This window comes from Melozone crissalis, unplaced genomic scaffold (assembly GCF_028551555.1).
Source record: "Melozone crissalis strain CALT ecotype California unplaced genomic scaffold, PUWL_Pcris_2 ptg000005l_1, whole genome shotgun sequence".
Taxonomy (NCBI): Eukaryota; Metazoa; Chordata; class Aves; order Passeriformes; family Passerellidae; genus Melozone; species Melozone crissalis.
In genome coordinates, this window is record NW_026535783.1 from 37,390,846 (window position 1) to 37,411,806 (window position 20,961).

Consider the following 20,961-nt stretch of genomic DNA (forward strand, 5'->3'; position numbering starts at 1 on the left):
AGTAAAAGGTTAAAGCTAATCCTAACTGGAAGGAGGCATGTCTGTTTGACCTAAAACTGTTTATCTCTCCGTTCAAAAGGACACTTACATCCTCTGTTTTCAGCAGTGCTCATTGTTAACAGGATTTGCACACGGAGAATTGCATTTTGAGATGTCCATTTCTTTAACAACAAAGAAGCTTCATCAGTTTTGACTATTAGAATTGAAAAAACTATATAGACTACCCAAATCAAGGAAGGCTTCCCATAAACAAAATGAAATTTGTAAGTATTTTGTAAGTAATCATACGATTCATAAGTAGTTGTATTGCTAGCTGTTCATGTTATTCAAAAACACTACAGTTTTTGAGAATTGGCAATATCATAAAATGTCTTTAGAACAGTCTTGTAATGTTATTTTTTGGGGGCGGGAGAACAGTAGACCAGCATGAGAGTGATAGCTAATATGTCCAAACTAGGCCCAGCAGTCATTATCAGTCATTTCAGCATCTCCCTGGCTATTCAGTTGATCATACAGACAAGCTTTTAAAAAGACTGCCAATACTTAATAATTTCTGCAAAAGCACCTTGGGTACTTTGAAATTTAAATATCAAGGGTCACTTTTGTCTTTTTCAGGCTGAAGATACTTCACATGAAAGGTTTATACTTCATGATCTGGAGTCATCATCTGAAGTTTGTTAAAGTGTTATAATACCATAGAGTCTTTTAAAACTTCATTGTCTGAACTGCTAAATGTTTAGGAGAATAAAAAAAAATCTGTATATCCTGAGAAACATTTTGGACTTTTAAATGTACCTCTTCTTAGACAAAGAACTTTTATTGTCACTTTTTGTATCATTTTATCACAAAGTCAAAGCACAAAATTATGTTCTCTCAAAATATTATTTTTTAATTTCCTGGACTAAGTTTTTAAAGACATAGATTATGCATTTTGAGGGTGAATCATATTCAGTAGTATTAAAATTATGCAGCAGGTAATGAGAGCATGCAGAAATGTTCTATGATCTGTCCAGACTTGGCATTTAATATATGCACCTATCCTATTGTTTCACACAAAGTGCACGCCAGGATAGAACCAGGTAAAAAGTAAGTTTAATGCCATCAAAGCAAAGAAAATGCCATCTAAGTAACAAAGAGTGCAAAGGAAGACACTTTGGCAGTAAGAGAATGGCAGAACATGGAAACCATTAGGAAGAACCACTACCACAGCCCATCTCATTGAGAACTCCCAGACTCTACTCTGCACATCGTCACCTAAAGTTCCTAAGAATGATTTAATTTTCTCTTTTGCCTCTTCAGCCCAATAGATGCTTGGGCTAGCTTGTGAGTTTCAAGGCAGAGTGAAGGAAAAGAGATGATAAACTGAAAATTGAAGGCATGGTATACCTGTATCTTCAGTATCTTATGCATGAATTAAAAACTTCTCTTATGAATTTAAGACTACTATGCCACATAAACAGTGCCTTGTATTTGCATATTTATTTAATTTAGAGCTGGATTTAAAGAGCAGGTCATTCTAAGAATAGGGACATGATCTCAGAAGAAAGCATGCCATTGCCTGCTGGTAATCCTGGTCTCACCACTCTTTGGTCCATTAAGACCATTCTTTGGTCTTAACAAATAAACCATTTATTATCTTTGTGTGGTTGTGTCAGAACTATTCAACTAACCCATGTCCTGCCAAGCAAGCATGGGCTGTGTAGTATCGTGCACCATTGCAAGCATGATCTGTTTTGCAGAATATACCTATGCCATGGCAGTGCTAAATGATACACTGTGATGCCAGTGCCTGAGATTTGTGCGACAAAACTTCTCTAACAGAAAAAAGACAAGGAAAAAAAGCCAACAGGGCATGTCCAAAGTCTGTGCCCTCTGCTTAGCAGCCCAAGGTAGTGACTATTAGTAAAGATACACACAAGAGTACGTAAAAGAGTGGGTAGGATAGCTGACCAATGTCAACTCATAACTCTGCAGCCACAAAAAAAAAAAAAAAAAAAAAAAAGAAAAAAAGGAGAAAAAATAAAGCAAATAAGCCGTAAATACAGCAAATAAGCCATAAATAAAGCAAATAAGATGAGCACATTGATTTGAGTGGGAATGGGAACACCCTGTCTGGCTAGTCAGACACACTCAGACCTGGATGAGGCTGCTCCAGTTCACCTCACGAACTTGTCCGCTCCGAAAGCCAAATGTCCCAGCTCCTATAAAGAGAGCTGGGTTGTATATACAAGAAAAGTTTCTCTCTTTTGATGGCTGAACAACCCCTTAAATGCTCCATGATGCACTTTAGTAATAAAAAATTGGTGGATAAATAAATGACCATAGAACAGGAAGAACACTTTTGTTAAATTAATTCTGTTTTACTAAAACACTAAGAAACTGATGATGAGCCACTTTTTGTAGTTTTGCAGTTGTGTGGTGGAAATGTAATAAAATGTGTAAAATCACAAATTTAAGTCTTTCTGCTATTTTATATTTTAAAGCTAAAATTTATATTTCAAATTGCTTAACAGATACATTTCCTTAAAGTGTGGGGAACATTTTACAAAACTCTTTACTCTCTAGAGAAAGACGGTTGGCTGTCTGCCTAATCCTGATGGATTAATAATCAAAAGCTGTACAAAAAGAAAAAAAAAATCCATTTGAGGACATTCTACGTCTTAGGCAAAGGAACTTGATAGTTCCCATTTACGGTATGTGCTTTATTCTGAGGAGAGGTAAGATGGACTACTTGTGCTTTGCTAGATCACATAATTAGGCTGTTTTGGTCAATAAGGAAATGCTGCTTTGACCGTTAGATTTGTAGTCTGTTTATCACAACTGTGGTACAACACAATTTACATTTGCAGATAGACATTAACAAGAATAAGGGCAGGGAAATAAATAATAATTTTAAAATATCCCTTAGATTCAAATGGAATCGGAGTCTTGAATTTGACTTCACAAGGAAAACATCTTGACTTCTGTCAAGAAAGACACTAGTTCTTCACAAAGCACAGAAAAGCTGTCTCCTCTGGTTTATTGATTTGAATAAATCTTTTGCATTTTCAGTTTAAGATGGGATTTTAACAGTCCACATCGCGAATCACCGCTGGGGAGACATCTGTGAGCACATACCCACAAGGTATAACTCCAAGACTATTCGTGCCAGAGAGAACTTATCTGTTCAAACTTTGTGTTATCATGTGGCTTCTGGGTCTTCCGTGAACGTGAAGAGTATTTTTATTATGTTGGAAAACGGCAGTTAGGTTTAACACCTTATGCGGTGACCGCCCAGTGTCGGGACTCACATTTGAGCGCTGCAGGGGGGTGAGACATGTTTCTTTACCCTGCGTTGCTGTGTGTAGTTACCTGTGCCGCTCCTAACATGGTGGGTCCGAGGGGAGCCCCGTGCCCCTGCACTCCGTGAGGAGCGCGCCCTGCTGTCCCGGGGGTTCCGCAGGCCGGCCCGGGATCTGCCCCGGCCAGAGCCGCCACCTGCGTTCCGCCTCCCGGCCGTGCCCGGCCCCGCGGGGCGCTGGGGCGGAGCGGGACCCGGCCCGCCCCGCCGAGCCGCAGGTAGGGCAGCGGCCCACGCCATCCCATCGCGTTCCGGCCGCGGTCGAGTCTCCGCGCCCCCGGCGCTGGCCGATGGATCCCGAGGCGGCTGGGGACGAACTGTCCCGCCTGCGCGCCCTCTTCCTGGCGTGCGACGCCAGCGGCTCGGGCCGCATCGAGCGGGAGGACTTCGCTGCTCTCTGCGCCGAGCTGCGGGTGCAGCCGGCCGAGGCCGAGGCCATCTTCCAGCGCCTCGACAGCGACCGCGACGGGGCCATCACTTTCCCGGAGTTCGCCCGTGGCTTCCGCGGCGCCACGCGGCCGCAGCCCGCTGGCAGCGAGCCGGGGGGCGAGGACATGGAGGAGGAAGAGGCGTCAGCGGTTTGGGTCGCCGCGGGGCTGGAACAACCCTGGAAGGACTTCGAGGTGCGGCTCGGGGACGAGGCGAGGTACATCCCCAGGTAAGGTCCGGACCCGCCTGCCCCGTTCTACGCCGACCCCGGTGGGGGGAGCGGCCCCGGGCCCCGGGGTCGGCGAGCTGGGCCGTGGGCACCCCGGCCCCGCCGCTGCCGAGCTGGCCCCGCCGTCCTGCGGGGCGGGAGCGGCTCACCTGGCGGAGCCGCCGCCGGCGCTGATGCAATCCCAGCCGGGGAGCGGCCGAGTAGGCTGACCCCTCGCCCCCGTGGCTGCAGGTGCAGAGAGCCCTCCGCACACCTGCCTCCCCGCTGCGGTGGTTTCCAGCGGTGTTCTTCCAGCCTGCAGCCGCTCCTGGCTCCCTCTGCTCTGTTATGCCAGCGACCGACGTGGGAAAGTCTGGCTGCTAGAACGCACGAGATGCAAAGTTCTGCCGGCTCCGCAAGAACTTTCTCCTTGTGTTGTTCCCCGACCGGCCCCCAGCATTTTGCTTCCAGCCCAGTCAGTCTTTTCCTGGTAAAGCCTGACCAGCAACATCGTTGCCTCCACGTTAACGGTGTTGGTAAATATTGCCCTCTCTGTGATGAGCTCCCTGAAGTTTGTGAGAGTCTTTGTCCCCGGTCTCAGTGAAATGAAGACAACTGATGGTAGCTTTGTTGAAGAGGAAGCTCATTTACCGCGGGTCTGTCAATACGCGGCTGGTTCTAGCGTACAGAGACACATTTTGGTGACTCTCAGGAATCTGCCTGAAAGCTGAGGTGTTCAAAATGAATTTGAAAATGTTGGCTATAGAAAGTACAGAGTGGCTCTGCTTCATTTTAAAGTTGTAATTTATGACAGAAAACAAGTAATCTGAGTTTCAGGGCTTGGCGGCAAGTCAAGAGAGTTTAAAAAAAGTTGTGCACTTGAATATAGATAGCTCCATGTTTTTTCTATATAGTGCTCTTTAAATTCCTACCTATACCAATTTGGTTCCAGCCACATTAAAAATATTTTGGATTATGAGGCGAAAATTTTTTTCAGAAAATTTTTCAGTTAACCTACTAGTCATGTGTAAATCCAGAGTAAATTTTCTTTTCTTTGTGGGCTAATTCACTTTAGTCTTATTGGACTGCCCCATTTCAGACAGATCAGTATTTTTGTACAGGTTTTCATTTGTTCATGGTGCTTTCCTTGTTAGACACTTGCTTTCTAAAGAACAAAAGACTGTTTGAAAGCTTGCAGACACAGTTAATAACCTGAACTCAGAAACTCAATAGGACCTGGAAAGAAATCTGACTCATGAACAGTGGTAACTTGTGAAAGCATCTGTCTCCTCTTGGTAATAGTTCCATTTCAGTACCTTGGTTACTGTTTGCAGCAGCAGTTTCAGTATAGTCTGTGTCTGAAAGGATAATAGGAAGGGGAACAGCTTTAATTGGCTCCACTGTGCAGACACATCCAGTAGTTTTGCTAAATTCATCATGATGTAATTTGTGTTATGGTTCTTTTACATAAAAACTGAAAACTAAGTTTTGATGGTTGAATACTATCAGGTAGGCAGTAATTTGATGTAAGTGTTTCTTATTCCGATTCAGATATGAACATCCTTCACAGTTGGCTATATTTATTAAATATGTGTCAGTGTCAACTGAAAAACAATGTGCCCTTTGTTTTTTTTTTTTTTTCTCATCCTGAAGTGCTAGAAGCAGGTGTGTTCTACAGCTCAACTTTTTTCCATTTGTAGTCTATGTCTTTTTTTGTTGAAATGTACGTGTAAGGTTTTTTCCCATGTGAGTAGTCCCACTAAAATCATTAGGACCACTTACATGAGTAATAAATAAATTGAAATTCTTTGAGAATTTCAGTAGAAGAATATAACAAAGTCAAGCGAAGTACAAACTGGACTCCAAAAAATATATTTATCTTTTTGTTTAAATGATTTAATTTGTTTTAGTTGTTTGTCACTTCAAGTTTTTATTCACGAAAAGGCAGTACTTTGAAAACTAGAACAGGCTTGGAACACACCTGAATCTTCAGTGCTATAAAACAGTTGGCGTTCTTGTGCTGGGATTTATTGCTCTTCATAGATTTTTGTGGCATTGACATCTGTGAGAAAAGTAATTACAAAGGAGAAACTCCTCACAGCCAGATGAGTGCAGTTGGGAGTCTATGTTTTTTAATCTCAGTTGTGTAGTTTTATCTTGATCCGTTTGGGGTTCAGTTCCTCAAAATGCTCTGCCTTGTGGCCGCAGGCTATGGCACAAGACTGTGGCCAGCGAGACATTTGCACATGTGCTCTGATGCTGTTGGGGTGTATACAAAGAGAAACAAGGCATAGCAAATGGAAGTAGTGAGGTAAGGGTTGAAGTCAGGAGAAGATGACGCATTAAACATCTGTGGTCTCTGTCCCTCCTCAGCTTGAGTGGAAATCATGGAACCCATGGAAATCAAAGGGAAAATGTCCACAATGCATATGGTTCTGTCTCCATTGTTTTAGAAACTGGAAGTTCAGTTTCTGTGACTGAACTTTTAGAAGGCATAAATACCCTCCATAACGAGGTGTGAAACCCAGTAACAGGTCTGTACCTTGCCCCAGTCCTCAGTGTAGTATCAGGCATTTAATGCAGAATTGTTTACTGCCAGATACTAAAATAAGCATATATTAAAATAAGCATATTTTGAATTTAATTACTTCTTTGCAAAAGGTAATTTTATTATGGGATGGATCATACCTCTGCTGTTTGGTGTATCAGTTGCACAGTCCTTTAAGATTATACTTCAAAATATTCAAGTTTGTGCTGAAGCTGTTGTTTTACTTTTTGCAGTTAAACAGGCAGAGTCACATTAAAGAGTCTCTTTACAGCCTTGCTCCTTTCCTCCTCACTTGAACAGATTTTTTGGACTAAATTACGTTAGATTTCTTGGTTAGGTGGTTACTGTGAGTCAAAGTATTGTTTGCCTTAGTCTTTACTTGTGCTTGGTGGGCAGTTTGCCTCTAGGGAAAAAATGGTGGAAGGTCTTTGCAGGCTGATAACCCAATATGTGAAGTCAGACTTTAGTGGAATTTTACAGAGGGTTGTTTGTTGGGTTTTTTTTCTTCTTGTTACTGTTTTGATTTGTTTGTTTTTAATTTTTAATTTCATTTAAAATGCAGCTACCCTTCTGCATTGCTACATTTAATCAGGAATAGTGAGTAATTAAACACAGAATCATGCAGTGCCTTTAGTTTATATGTATTTATAGTGAATTGCCAGTTGGAGATCTGTTTTATTGAGAAGTCAGCCATGTTCATTAGTTTGTTCTTCTAGGAAGTATTTGCAATGGTACGGGAGTGGACGAAAAATAAACTTACCTTTTTGGTGCTCCAGACAGTGAGTGCTTCAGTGCTCTGCTGCACTGGAAATGTTTAGCCCTTGATGGTGTTACTGGACTGTTGCATTCTTTCTTGTGGCCAGTCTCAGTTTCAATTTCAGTGGCAAGACTAAAAGGTTCCCTCTATGCTCCTGATAGACAGATGTTTCCTTTAAGTGTGTGGGAATGTCTCCCTAATGGCAATCCTTTTCCATTCCTCAGCTTGAGCAAGGAACAATCTAACATCCTCTGATGCTACAAGAAAAATCCGGTATTTACGAATGCTATGGCATTTCTCTCTCTATAAATAACAGGCAAAAAACTTCCTGGAAAACAGATTTTTAAATTTCAATGTCAAAGACTTCAGTTATGAAGAACAAAGGCTTGGGACTGTCAAAAAGATTAAGCCCTACCAGGCAACTTTTGTGCAATATTTGGCAAATTGGATGATCTTATTGGAAAATGAACTAAATTAATTAGAGCACGAATGGGTGGATTAATCTGAAGCAGAAAGTTTGTATCCCTGTTTCGAGTTAAATCTGCTGCCACTGAGAGCCCTCATACTCCATTGCTTTGCTTTAGTCTTTGTTTTATTTATGTGCCTTGTACTTTCAGCCAAGCTGACTATTCATCAGACTCAGATTTCAGTGCTGCCTGATTGTGAGATTTTATGCCTCATACAATTCTAAAGTCTCTTAATGTGATTATAATAACAGTGTGCCCCCAGTCGTGTCATCTGGAGCTGTATGGAAAATGTGGATCTGGGGGATGTGATAAAATGAGAAAAGCATGCTGTTCTTAATGTGAGCTACTTAAACTGTGAAAACAGGCGATGCTCATGGGATATACTGCTGTACTACAGCAAAGAAGAGAAGCTCTGCTGCATAAAAAACCCATCCAAAACCTGTCTTGCTCTTGGTGTCATAAATTAGGATGGATTTTTGCCAAAGTCAGTATAGAGCACAGTATTAACTTTTGTCAGAAATTTGTGTTTACTTCCATGAGATGATCAACCATGATGTCAGAACTGGAGAGGTTTCCTTGGAAGTTGAAGCGTGTTCCCTGGAGAGGGGATAAAGGCAAATCCTGGGGAAAGCCAAATGCTGTGTCCTTTTTATTCACCACCATGCTGGAGATGGGGATCTGTTCTGTGGGAATGTTGTGTTGTCTTTTAATACATACCATGACAGGAGTTTGAGAGATGCGCTCTGCTGGAAATGTGATGAATGCCTTTCTGTGAGCTAGAAGACTTTCTGAGCTACTTTAAATTTTACTGCTCTTCTGATTTTTGCTTTAATCGAAATCTGTGCCAACAAACTTAAGCACTGTAGTATTCATTTTCCTGGATTATTTTCCTGGTATCATTATGTGATCATTTGCCATAATGTCTTTGAGGTGTTCTCCTTTTCCCCAGACTTAATCTTTCCCTGCCTGTCCCAGAGACTTTTCCACTGCTGCTCCACTGGCTGTAAATCACACCTCTAAGGGAACAGCATTCATGCTTTGGAAACATTAAAAATCTTTCCTCTGGGAATCAGACCTTGGCTGGGCTGTCTCATCTGGGGGTTACTGATTTGATCATCATCTTTTAATGCAGCCTGTTTCTGAAGGGACAGAAAAAGAAAAGGTAGTATTAAAAAACCCGTTGTGCTTCAAGTGCACAAATATTTTGAATTTTACACCATGTTAAAATTCTGTATAGTATATTTTTCCTTCAGGCACTCAATCTAGAGTAAGTGTTAGGCACTCAGCTGTGACAAAGTTAGATCCTTTCTAATCTGGATTAGATTTGGTTGTTCTTTTCTGCTGGCTGGTACAGTGGCATATCCAATGTGTCTGCTTTTCCGAAAAAAGTACCTGTTGATCTCTTGGGGAACACATAGGCTGTTGGTCTCCAGTGTAAGGACAGGTATCAGATACATAATGCTTGAGCTTTGTTTTGTTCTGACCACCCAGCTCAGACCTTCCCAGCTCAGACCACCTTATGCTTCATCTCTTCATGTCCTTACCAGAACAAAACTTCTACAAGTGATCAGAGCAATTTAACCCGCTGATGTACAGTAAAAAGGGATCATTAAAATAGTGTTCTAAAAGCAAGTACTGCCCTTAGGGTCAGACTGGGTGACCTTGTGTAAAACAGCGTATTCTTTCTGGTGACCACACATGTAAGATACTGAGCAACTCTGGGGCTGTTATTAGTTGAAAAATTCTATCATCTTTCTCTGAACTCTGAACAGTGTGGATTATGAGGCAAATGGTCACTGTATAATCAGCAAACCAGAAATAATACTATGAATTGATAAGGATTAAAATAGCTGTGTGGATTAAAGGAAATTATAACACAATATAATCTAAATATCTGATATAGCCAGAATTAGTGTTGTGGTTTTTTTTGGTGTGAGTTGTCCCCCTGCTTCCCTTCTGCTCCTCTTCTATTCAACCATGGTATTTTAAATCCATCATATTAGAAATTGAGCAGTTTTATTTTCTTTATGCAGTTCTCACAGGAACTCTCTGAAACCATGTGAATACTGTAACTTTGCTTAAGTTAACTCATGTGAAGCTGTGCAAATATTGACTAATTACTCTTACTAAGTACTAATTTTACAGATGGTTTATGCTATAAACCATACTTTGAGATGAGGTAAGGTAAAGCCAAAGTAGTCCTTGGCCACAATGCTATACTTTTTGTGGATTACTAGTATTTGGTGTCTGCACTTTGCAGAAGCAACAGAAATAAATGCATGCATGAGTAGTATAACCATAGTGCCAGGTGAACAAAGTTACAAATTTTCATGCCATATATTAGAAAATGCTCTTTCTATGCATTAGTATTTGTGAATACATTTAAGTTCCACACTAACTGTTACTGTGGAGCTTACAGGTGTGCAGCTAATATACACTGAAAAATTAATTTAGGATTTCAAGGAAAACAAGTTTTAAAGGGCCAGTCCAAGCATTTGAGATTAGTTTTGCTGAAACATTTTGTCTAGCAAAAGGACAGACTGTTTAGAGTTCAAGTCATCTTGATGAAATACATTTGTAAAATCTTCTTTGATAATTAATTTTGAATAACTAATGAATTTGCGGAAAGAAATAGCGTGTATTCAAGAAGAAGTGGCAACAAAATTTGGGCAATATTCATTGCAGCTAATCTGCCTTGCTGCAGCAGTGTCACTGATATTCACAAAATCATGTGAAAGCAGAGGAACAATTAAAAATAGAAAAATGGCGATTTGGAACAAATAATCTTCAAATACTTACTGCATGTTGATACAGAGTCCATATAATTGCTGCTGTCTTTATCATGGATCCATGGATACTTGGAGTGACTAAATTACTGACAATCTTTGCAGTTCATGAAAGTGTGTTACATCTTCCTGAAATCATAGGTGATTAACTAATCCTGCTAATTTTGTTGCATGACTTTGATTTCTCATCTGTTTTGTTAATGTGTTTGGTGTTTTTTTGTGATTTTTTTTGATTGATGTAGTAGCTGTGAGTCTACTTTTTAATTGAGACATCCTGTATTGGTGCTGCAGAAGCACTCATTTAAGTATCATTGAGAGTTTCAATGACCAGCTGTGATCTTTCCAGGCCCTTTCCGGACTCTTGCATGGTTGTGGTTGTATTGATATTGGATAGGAAGACTTCTTGAGCCTAAGTGCTGCTTCCTGAAACGGTGTTACTGAAATATTTTGAATCCAACTGTGTGATAGCTGGTCATTGGGCTAAACATTTTTTTTCATCCCAGAGGGAGAATAAAACCTCACAGTAACTATTTTGGGTTTCTGACTACTGTATCTTAGAGCAGACTTAGCTGTGTGGCAGAGGATCAGCATTACAGGCCTACTGATTTCTAGCTTAAATTCAGGCATGTGTATTTCCAGATCACAGAATATTCTGAGTTGGAAGAGATCAACCAACAAGGATCATGAAGGCCAGCTCTTAAGTGAATGGCCCATACAGGTATTGGACCCACAACCTGGTGTTATTATCACCATGCTCTAACTAACTCAGGTTTGCATATACTTTGAAAAGAATTACAGAGTAGTTATGGTTGGAAGGAACCTTTGGAGATCTTCAGTCCAATGCCCCTGCCAAAGCAGGGTCAGCTAAGAGCAGGCTAGACAGGAATCTGGCCAGTTTTGAATGTCTCCAGAGAGGAAGACTTCACAATATCTTTGGGCAGCCTCTTTCAGTGCTCTGCCAGCCACAATGTCAAAGATACTTTTCCTCGTATTGAGGTGAAACTTCTTCTGTTTTAGTTTAGAGCCATTGCTCCGTGTCCAGTTGATGGACGCCACTGAAAAGAATCTGGCACCATCCTCTTGGCACCCACCTTTCAGAAATTTATATGTGTTAATGAGATCCCCTCTCAGTCTTCTCTAGACTAAACAGGCTCAGTTCCTGCAGTCTCTCCTCATAAGAGAGATGCTCTAGATCCCAAATTATCTTTGTGACCTTCTGCTGGACCTTGTCCAGTAGCTCCTTGTGTCTCTTTTACTGAGGAGCCCAGAACTGGACACAGCACTCCAGGTGTGGCCTCACCAGGGCTGAGTAGGGACACAACTCCCTCCATGACCTTCTGGCCATGCTCTTTCTGATGCACCCCAGGAACCCTTGGCCCTCCTGGCCACAGGGGCACTGCCAGCTCATGGATGGCTTGTGATGCACCAGGATCCCAGGTCCTTCTCCACAGAGCTGCTCTGTAGGAACAGCCCCTGGCTGTGCTGGCACTTGGGGCTGTTCCTGCCCAGGTGCAGGACCCTACACCTGCCCTCGTGGAGCTCATTAAGCTTCTCTCTGCCCAGCTCTCCAGCCTAGCAAGGTCCCACAGAATGGCAGCAGAGCCTTCAGGTGGATCACCACTCCCTCAGTTTAGTGCCATCAGCAAACTTGCTGAGGGTACATTCCACCCCTTCATCTGGGTCATTGATAAACAAGTTGAACAAGACTGGTTCCAGTATTGATTGATCCCAGAGAATGACATTGACTACAGGCCTCCAGGTGGATTCTGGAAGTGTCCTTAACAGTTTTTTAAATGCAAATCATTAATTGAATAAATATACATTTGAAGAGTTCTATAATGTTGCATTATTTATACAGAGTTTGTAGCATCTGATGATCAGATAAATCTGTTATTGCTACTGTTTGTAAACTTCAGCATTACTCTCTTTAGAATACATTTTGAAAAAGAAATTGTGTGCATACATTGGAAGATACTTAACTTCCTAAATACAGGTAATACAGGATTAGCCTTTGTAAAGGAGATCCTTTGCAAGACAAAACCACAGAAATTTCTCAAGCATCAGTAAATCTTTATCTCTTTGTGCTGGTTTTAGGTTTCTCTATCTCAAAATGAATGCCAACATTTCAGCTGGAAGCAAATTTTACAGTGTCCTGAAGTTGTTAAATTGTTTAAAGTGGAATTTGAGCTATAGTAACATTTGTGGTACTCTTTTATTAAAGTTAAGTTAGACATTCAGTGGAGAAATCACATACAAGAAGCAGAGTGCTGCAGCATTGATAATCAAAGCTGTGGAATTGCTTCAAGTGAGAAAAAATGAAGAGAATACACACTTGTTGGATTGCACAGTTGTTATATCATGTGTATGGTGAATGTATTAAGTAGCACTACCTCCACTGAAGATAGGAAAACTTCAGCTGTCTAACAAGGAGGATTGGTTAATCAGAGTCGAAACTTTCATTCACAAGAAAAAGAGAGCACGTATTTGTAATGTTAGATATGATGTTAGACTTGAACTTGCAAAACATTGTTTCTGGCTGTATTTCTACTTCTAATAATGTGTATTTCTTAATTACTGGCCTGTTTTCTCCACCTTTCTAGACTTCATCTTCTCTGTTACTTTTTTCCATTTGGTTTTTAAGTTGTTGAGTATGCGTTCATGTTCTAGCATATAGTCTATGTCAATCACATTCAGTTTTCCTTAGGACAGCTAAATTCTGTTCCAGAATATTTTCTGCTATGTTGCCTAATGTAATCCAGGAGTTGGAACCTAGCATGCAAAACAAAGATTTGCATGACATACCGGTAGCATGAACAGAAATCAGTGGTATTTGTGTAGTAGACTTTGTAATAGAGGTTTGGCTCTTACGCTATTATTTTTTTTTGGTCTTGTAAAGGTTCTTTGCTCCAACAATTAGAAAAGCATGCGATCTATGTAGATTAAATAGAAATCAGAATATACTATTCCTGCATTGAGGCAACTTTTCACTGTGAATTTCAGGACAGCTTTTAACAACTAAAATACCAACAGAAATGTTTTCTTTCTTCTCTGTGAGATATATCTGTCATTTTTCACATGAGAGTAATATACAGAATTAACTTCTTATAATGACAGATTTATTTGGATGTAGACCAGAATAATTTGTGTGAGACTGAAGAGCTGTATTCTTATTTTGCCTGCAGCCCACCTCCCTCTGTCTCTTCTTCCCCTTTTAACTTAGGTAGTTGGCATTCATACCCGTTTTCAGTTCTTATGCAACCTCCTGAAACTTACGTTTCTTCACGGATTATGATTAACGTTAGAGCAATTGAGAAACTTGATATCATTGTGGGCTACTCCAGTGGCATTCTCTTCACTACACTATGAACAGAAGTAGGCAGTTTTTTTTTTTGGTTTGTTTGTTTGTTTTTTGGTTTGTTTTTTTTTTTTTTTGCAGTAGCTATATTAAACTAGAGAAGTGGAAATGGTAAACATAATTTAAAGAATTTAGACATACTGTCCTGAGTGTTGAAAGCCTGTATCTAGCTTGCCAAATTTTAAAAATAAGTAGAGAGGGGAATATCTTAATTTGTTCTAAGTTTCTCAAACCTGTAATAGAACATTGTTCCAAATAAGTGCATTAAAATGTGCATATCTCTCTTTTTCAGACAAGAGCAGGTCAGTGTTCTGTATCAGAACATACACATAGCAGAACCAAGATTAATCCAGCCATATGAGCATGTCATTAAGAACTTCATCCAAGAGATCAAACTTCAAAGCACAGAGATGGAAACTCTGGCCATAGCGGTAAAAAGGTATAGTGAATTGTGTTTCTAGTTCAGTTCTGCAGTTTCTTTTTTATTCCTTTTCTCATGCTTTTATTGATTAAACTATTGACAGCTAATGCTAAAATATGCCTTGCAAAGTATTTCTGTAAACTGAGTTCTGAAGTTAGTTTGTGTGCATACCCTTGTGCATAAGCACATATAGCAGCCTGCAAATGATTGCGTGTTCATACTTTTGATAAATTCTGGGCCAAATTTTTGCAGACTCTGTTGTTAGTTAAATGCCTTAAAACATTTTGACTCCTCTTCCTTGGCTGCAACTTTGGGTTTTATCATACATGTCCACTATAATTTTAGAAATCATATTTTTGCTTCGTGAGCTTCAAGGACTGTATTTATCTGTTTTAACTACTTGGCACTGTCAGTCTCACATCATAACTGCCAAAACCAAGCAGATTAGCTCAGACCAGAGATCTTGTATGTGTGGCTGATGCAAGTTGCTTTTGAAGTCTCTTCATAGGATAATGAGGGGCACCTTTCATCTTTGTAAATTAATTTTAAAAGTGCAGATGTATTTAATGCTAATCATCAGCTTGCAGCTGTTATTTAAAATCTAATTAGCCAGTATTTTCAAAATTATTTGGGATTTAGGTTCCTAGCCACACCCTTTTCAAGGTCTGGGCAATGTTTAACTGTTTCCCTGTCTTTCTGTCTAATTTGTTTCAGTTGAGGTGGGCAGATAGTTTCACACTGTATTTCTTTCAAGCCGGAGGGCAATTCCTAAGAGAATATTTTCTTCTAAATTTTAGGGCTCAGGACAAAGCAGCAGTTCAACTCAGTGAATTAGAGGAAGAAATGGAACTACGGATACAGGCTGCAGAGCATAAAGTTAAAAAGGAAGTGAGTATTTTATATTTACAGCATTTCATAATTACTGAACTCTTTGTGATCTTAAGCAGGATTGATGGCCACGTGTGGTTTTGATCCTGATGGACTGACTCAAAACTGTTCTAGGCAGGGCCTGGATGAAAAAATGCTATGCTTGAGATGAAAGAATGCATGATCTTAATGCTTTCCTAAAGAGGAGTATCTGCTTAGGTGTAATAAACCAAGAAAAAAAAGTCTGCCGCTTTTGTGGGAACATACTGGCCAAGAAGAGTTTCTTTTCTGAGACCAGTATTGAAAACAGACTGGAGAAAATTATATTTCAGCACTAAAGAATGTAATCTAGTTCTCCTAGTAAAATAATTTATGTATAATTTAATGCTTTGATTATTTGGTCCTGCTTTGTATGTCTGCTTGACATACATAATGATCTTTCTTTCCTCCATTCTTCTGCAACTACATTTTAGAGACTTAAGAGAGGGGTAACTGTGATAGCAATGTGTGAGGGCCTGGGCCCCTCAAACTTAATGGGAAATTCTGTTTTGATCTGCTCAATTTTATCCGTGGTTTCAACCCACTTGCAGTCTATATGAAAAGGAGTAAAAATCCTCTTCTCTTACCCAGGGAGAGATATATTAGAGCCACATGTGACTGAATAATTCAAAGGAGAAAGACCAGCTCGCTGGTTCATTTTGAATTGTTACTACATTCATTTGAGATAGGCCAAACTTTATATGGGCATAACAGTTTGTGAAAGTGTTTTAATGAGGGCATAAGAAATGCTTTAATTAATACTTATAGTATGGGCATAATTATTGCTTGGTTGGACACGTGGTATACTGAACATCTGTATGTATTTGCTATGGGTTGTTTTACCAGAGTACTTGCAGAAGCAGAAGTAACAAACTGCTGTCTGACAACTTGCTGATTTTAAGTAGTTCACACTAATTGATATGTGAAGGTAAATGGTATTCTGATAGATTTAGTTCAAGTAACTTTTTTTCCTGTACAGGAGAAAACAGTTCTACCACACCATAAAGGCTATTGTGTTCCTAGAAACAAAATATAATGGCATAAAAATCTTAAAGATATCACACCTGCAAAAAAAAAGTGTGATTTGATATGTTTAACTAATGATAATGCAGCTCTTAGTAGAGATAAATTTTCACTTCCAGAGAAGCTAAGTTGTTAATGTTTAGAAAACAATTACATTTTCTCTGAAAAATTACTGTCCTCAAAACGTGACAAATCACTGAAATACCGTTTTTCACTGATTAAAAAAGATGACTGGGATATGTGTGGTTGCAGTTATGTGCTGGCATTATGCAGAAGTGAATCTTCTGTATATTATCTACATGTAGTCTGTGTTCTCAATCACTGTTTGCATCTAGCCATAGGTATGAGGGATGGTCTGTTAACTTGTTTTTCACAAGGCTTTTTTAATTTTCACTCTCCAGTGTTCCTTGTAGCTCCTAACTCCACATACCGCACCTACTAAAATGCCCTGAGTGTAAATGTTAAGTTATTTACTTTGTGGGAATGTACTAAGCCATTAATCTTAATGTCTGTAATCAAGGCTATTGTTTGTCATAGTGATCTCACTCATGCCACCGGGACACCTGCTTCTGCATGAGCCTATCCTGTATTTTGTTTCTTCAAGGGAACCAAATAGTTACCCAACAATACTTACAAGTCCTTGTAGTTGGCAACAGTAGGGGAATCCAACTTGAATTGATTACTTGGATTATTGTTTTAACACGTGAATGCCAGCGTCACCTACAGGAAATTCTGAATTCTAAACAAAATCTATGCCTGCCTCTTCCATGTGAAAACTCAACCTGTCTTATTGGCTCCACTTCTCACTGCTGCATTCTGACTTCTTGTGTTGTGAAACTGGAGTCCCTGGGAGTGATTGGAGTGAGTGAAACACACCAGTCAATAGCACACCGCATCCTTGCAGGCAGTACTTGGTGCAGCCTCTTAAACATAGGCACACACCCTGCTATATGCCCTGGTAGAAGATGGCATTGCTTCCATTTCCATCTGCTGAGACCATCCTGGTGATGTGGGTAGTATTGAATAGACAGCAGTGAAACCACCTTCTTGTCTCTGTTCCTGGGATGGTACCATTTATCTAAAACTAGAGATGCTGTCATCTGCTTTTACTGACATGGGCCTCTAATGTTCTAACACTTGCAAGCAAAAAAAATTAAAAAGAAAGAAGTAAAAAAGTAAGTGAAATTGAGAATATTAAGCGCAGGAATCATGAATGAAAAACACTGAATTGACCCATATCTTTACTCTCATGACATTATTTTATTTCTGTGAGTGTTTTAGAAGTGGACTGCAATTACAGAATCAGAACCTATGGATCTTCAGAAAGGGATAGAATAGAAAGATACATTTGTCTAAGCAAAAAGCATGTGCTTTCCAAACCAATGAATGAATTTTTTGATAAACATTTGAAACCTGTCTCAGCTTCTAATGAGATTGAAAATATTGCAGGAGAAGCAAAAGGCTGAAGAAGCACTAAATGAGCTGAAGCGCCAGTATGACACTGAAGTTGGGGATCTTCAGGTGACAATAAAAAGACTTAAAAAGGTAAGTGAGTTGAAGTCTGGTGAGTTTTTTTAAAGTATTTTAAGAGATCTTGACCTCATTAAATGCTTCCTTTAAGATGGATAATCATAATTGTAGGTTTCTAATTTAATTTGTATTAGTAAATGGCAACTGCAGATAATTTTTAGGTTGTGTTGATATTCTGTGCTATTGTATTCATGCTGTGTAATTTGTTGAAATACTTAGGAAAGGGAGCAGCAATTATTACCTAAATTCTGTAGCTTAACAATTTTCTAGGTCCATCAGGTTATTAACATTGCAGTTACCTAGTCTTATGTTTGGCCCATTAGAAATAGTCCAAAATATTGCCACTAAGTATTTGTAATTTATAAATAAAGATGGAATTTGCAACATGGATACTATAATTTACATATAGTGCCTTTTAGAACCCAACTTTATGTATAGTGCCTTTTAGAACTCAATTGCAATTTGAGATAGTAATTTGATTTCTAGTAATAGAGTAAAATGAAATCTCAGATAGGAATGATGTTTTGGAATATTTCGTAATTTGGGTTTTATTTTGACCTTCGTTTTTGCTATAAGTTTTATCAGAATTAGAGCAAGCAAAGTGGATATATTTTTTGGGTTTTGTATTTAATTGCACTTAGAAGAACATTTGCAGAAATTGAAATTTCTTACAAGAAACATGAGAGCTTCTTGTCCAAGTACTACATAGATGAGGTAGTAATAATTTTTAATGTTTTTTTAAGTTAGTGTTTCTCTCTGTTTCTATCTTAACGGCAGTCTTCTGTGTCACTAGTTATGAATATTTTATACCGAAAGAGTGAAAAAAGCATATCAATTTTCTAGAAAGCCAGTGATTTTTGAAATAATGCTGTCTAATACATTCAGAAAAACTCTTAAGTTTTAAAAACTTTAGTAACTGTAAAACCTTTTAACAATTATTTATTGTGATTTTCATAAGGCTTTTTTAAAAGCAGAACAGCCAAATAAATTAATTTTGAATTTTTTAATACTTCAAGCTGGAGGAGCAATCCAAGTCTGTCAATCACAGGGAAGATGTAGTTGAACTGAAAAAAAGGATACATGATATGTTGCTGGTAAGACAATGTTATTATTATTAACATATTAATTTAGCCTCAGTTTTAGTGTCTGCAATACGGATTGTTATACTTGTGGAGATTTGGGTTTTGATTTTTGTTGAGTTTTTTTGGGGTTTTTTTTTTACATTTAGTAATGGTAATCTAGAAAGTAAACCTTTGAAGTCATGGATAAGTGTATGTGGATCTATTAAATTGAAAAAAAACCTGTTTAAATATGTACACATTCTATATAGGATATTTAGAAATGGCTTGAGATCCTGTGGTCGCATTTTTTTTGTAACTGAATGGAAAATAAAAAGTTAAGAGGTTCTTGCGTGTTAATTTAATGACTTCTCTGTTGATTTAGCCTTCTTTAATTTTCTTTCCCTGTCTATGCCAAATTTTATAGTGTTTCATTTTTGTGTTACTTTTCTTTTTAAAAACTGTGGTTTTTATTCTCCTGTTATAATATATCAATATTTTGTGGAGGTGACTGTGACAGCTAACATCTAATATCTTCCTTTTTTGAAGGAAAATCAGAGACTTAGGAAAGATCTCTTAGAAGCGCAGACAAATATAGCTTTCTTGCAGAGTGAATTAGATACCTTGAAAAGCGAGTATGCAGATCAGTCTTTGAACACTGAGAGGTAAGTTAACCAGAATCTATTCTCTGATGTAATTATTGTGTATGCAGTTAGCAACTGTTATTTTCTAAATTTGCCTTAAAGGGTAGGTACATGTTTGATACCGTGTCATCAATGCTGCTCATAATTCTTGTTAGGTTTCTGAAGGAGCAAGTTCTGGCTATGATGCAAACTCTCTCAGTCTTGCAACAATATCCATTGATTTTAGTGGGACTTTATTAGGAATGAAACAACAGTACAGAATCAGGATTTTTTTTTTCTTCATGGCTTGCACTCACATGAGGACCTGTATAAATTTTAGATTTGGAAGCCTTCCATGTCTATCTTAACCATTTGTTTTTCTAAAATGAATGGAAACTACTTCTAGTTACTCTTTTAAAGGAGCATAAAGGGCAGCTTCATTGTGTTGTTATCATCAGATAATACAAATTATATTTGAAGGGAAAAGGAAACAGTTCACAGTCTTTGTTGAGCTATAATTGCAGAGATTAATGAAGTCACCAAATTATCTTACTTTGTGTAAAACTGCTCTCAGCATGTTTCAGCATAAATGTAAACTCTGCCAAAGGCAATATGGTGAAAATGTAAGACTATCCTGTTAAGCATAAGTTTATTTAAGTTTGTTTTTTATTTTTTGTTTTTGTTTTTTTCCCCAGGGATCTAGAAATTATTCGAGAGTATACTGAAGACAGAGATAATCTTGAAAGACAAATTGAAATACTTCAGTAAGTTTTTAGAAATCCAGGTTTTTTATTATCAAACTTTGTCCCACCGTATTTGAGATAAGTATGCAAAAGATTGGGTTGAAATGTGGGGAAGAGTTTCAAGTTAAAATACTGAAATGGCCTAAATTATCATAAAAGGTATTGTTCTCAACTGTCATAAATGTTACTGTGGTATTAATTCTGCAGTGGTACTGACCCACTAACGCTGTAGTTGTTTTCTTTCCATTTCTTTTCTTAGCCCCACTAACTTTAATTTCTTTCTATTAAGCTGAATGTGTGATTTGAGTCTGTTCATGTCTGTCCAATAAAAATTATTGCCTCACTCCTTTTTCTATTGGCTTTGCTTCTCCAGTAACTCCCTGTCTTATTGTTGTCTGGAAAGTACCAAGAGTGTGCAATATTATGCAATAGGTGCACAAGAAGGGTCACAATGAATAGATTTTTAATATCTTTATTTAATATCCTTATCCAAAAAAAATTCTTTTTTTTCAAGCAGATTAATGATATTTGTCTTCAGAATCACCTCAGCAATATTTAAAGGGTAGTCATTTTGTACAGAAATGGCTGGACTAGTTGTTTTATTGTGTGGGTTGTTTGGGTTTTTCTTGGCGCTTTTGTTTTTTGTTTTTTGTTTTTTAATCACCATTCCTACAGTACCTTTTTTTCCACTGACCAGAGAACATGCTGTACAAGTGAAAATGGGCTTCCTGGGCTGCCACTGAAGCCTAAAATTCACAGTGATTTGT

The 20,961-nt window shown here is 38.7% G+C and overlaps 1 protein-coding gene across 1 annotated transcript in view; it reads left to right on the forward strand.

The window, feature by feature from the left end:
* The first annotated feature begins 3,630 nt into the window (after nucleotides 1-3,630).
* The window catches only part of RASEF (RAS and EF-hand domain containing), a 28,732-nt gene continuing 11,401 nt past the window's right edge, over nucleotides 3,631-20,961 (forward strand). The window contains exons 1-7 of the mRNA XM_054287900.1: nucleotides 3,631-3,998; nucleotides 14,183-14,329; nucleotides 15,109-15,199; nucleotides 17,690-17,785; nucleotides 18,787-18,864; nucleotides 19,378-19,493; nucleotides 20,147-20,215. Coding sequence (XP_054143875.1) covers nucleotides 3,631-3,998; nucleotides 14,183-14,329; nucleotides 15,109-15,199; nucleotides 17,690-17,785; nucleotides 18,787-18,864; nucleotides 19,378-19,493; nucleotides 20,147-20,215 — 965 coding nt within the window. The remainder of the gene's footprint in view (nucleotides 3,999-14,182; nucleotides 14,330-15,108; nucleotides 15,200-17,689; nucleotides 17,786-18,786; nucleotides 18,865-19,377; nucleotides 19,494-20,146; nucleotides 20,216-20,961) is intronic.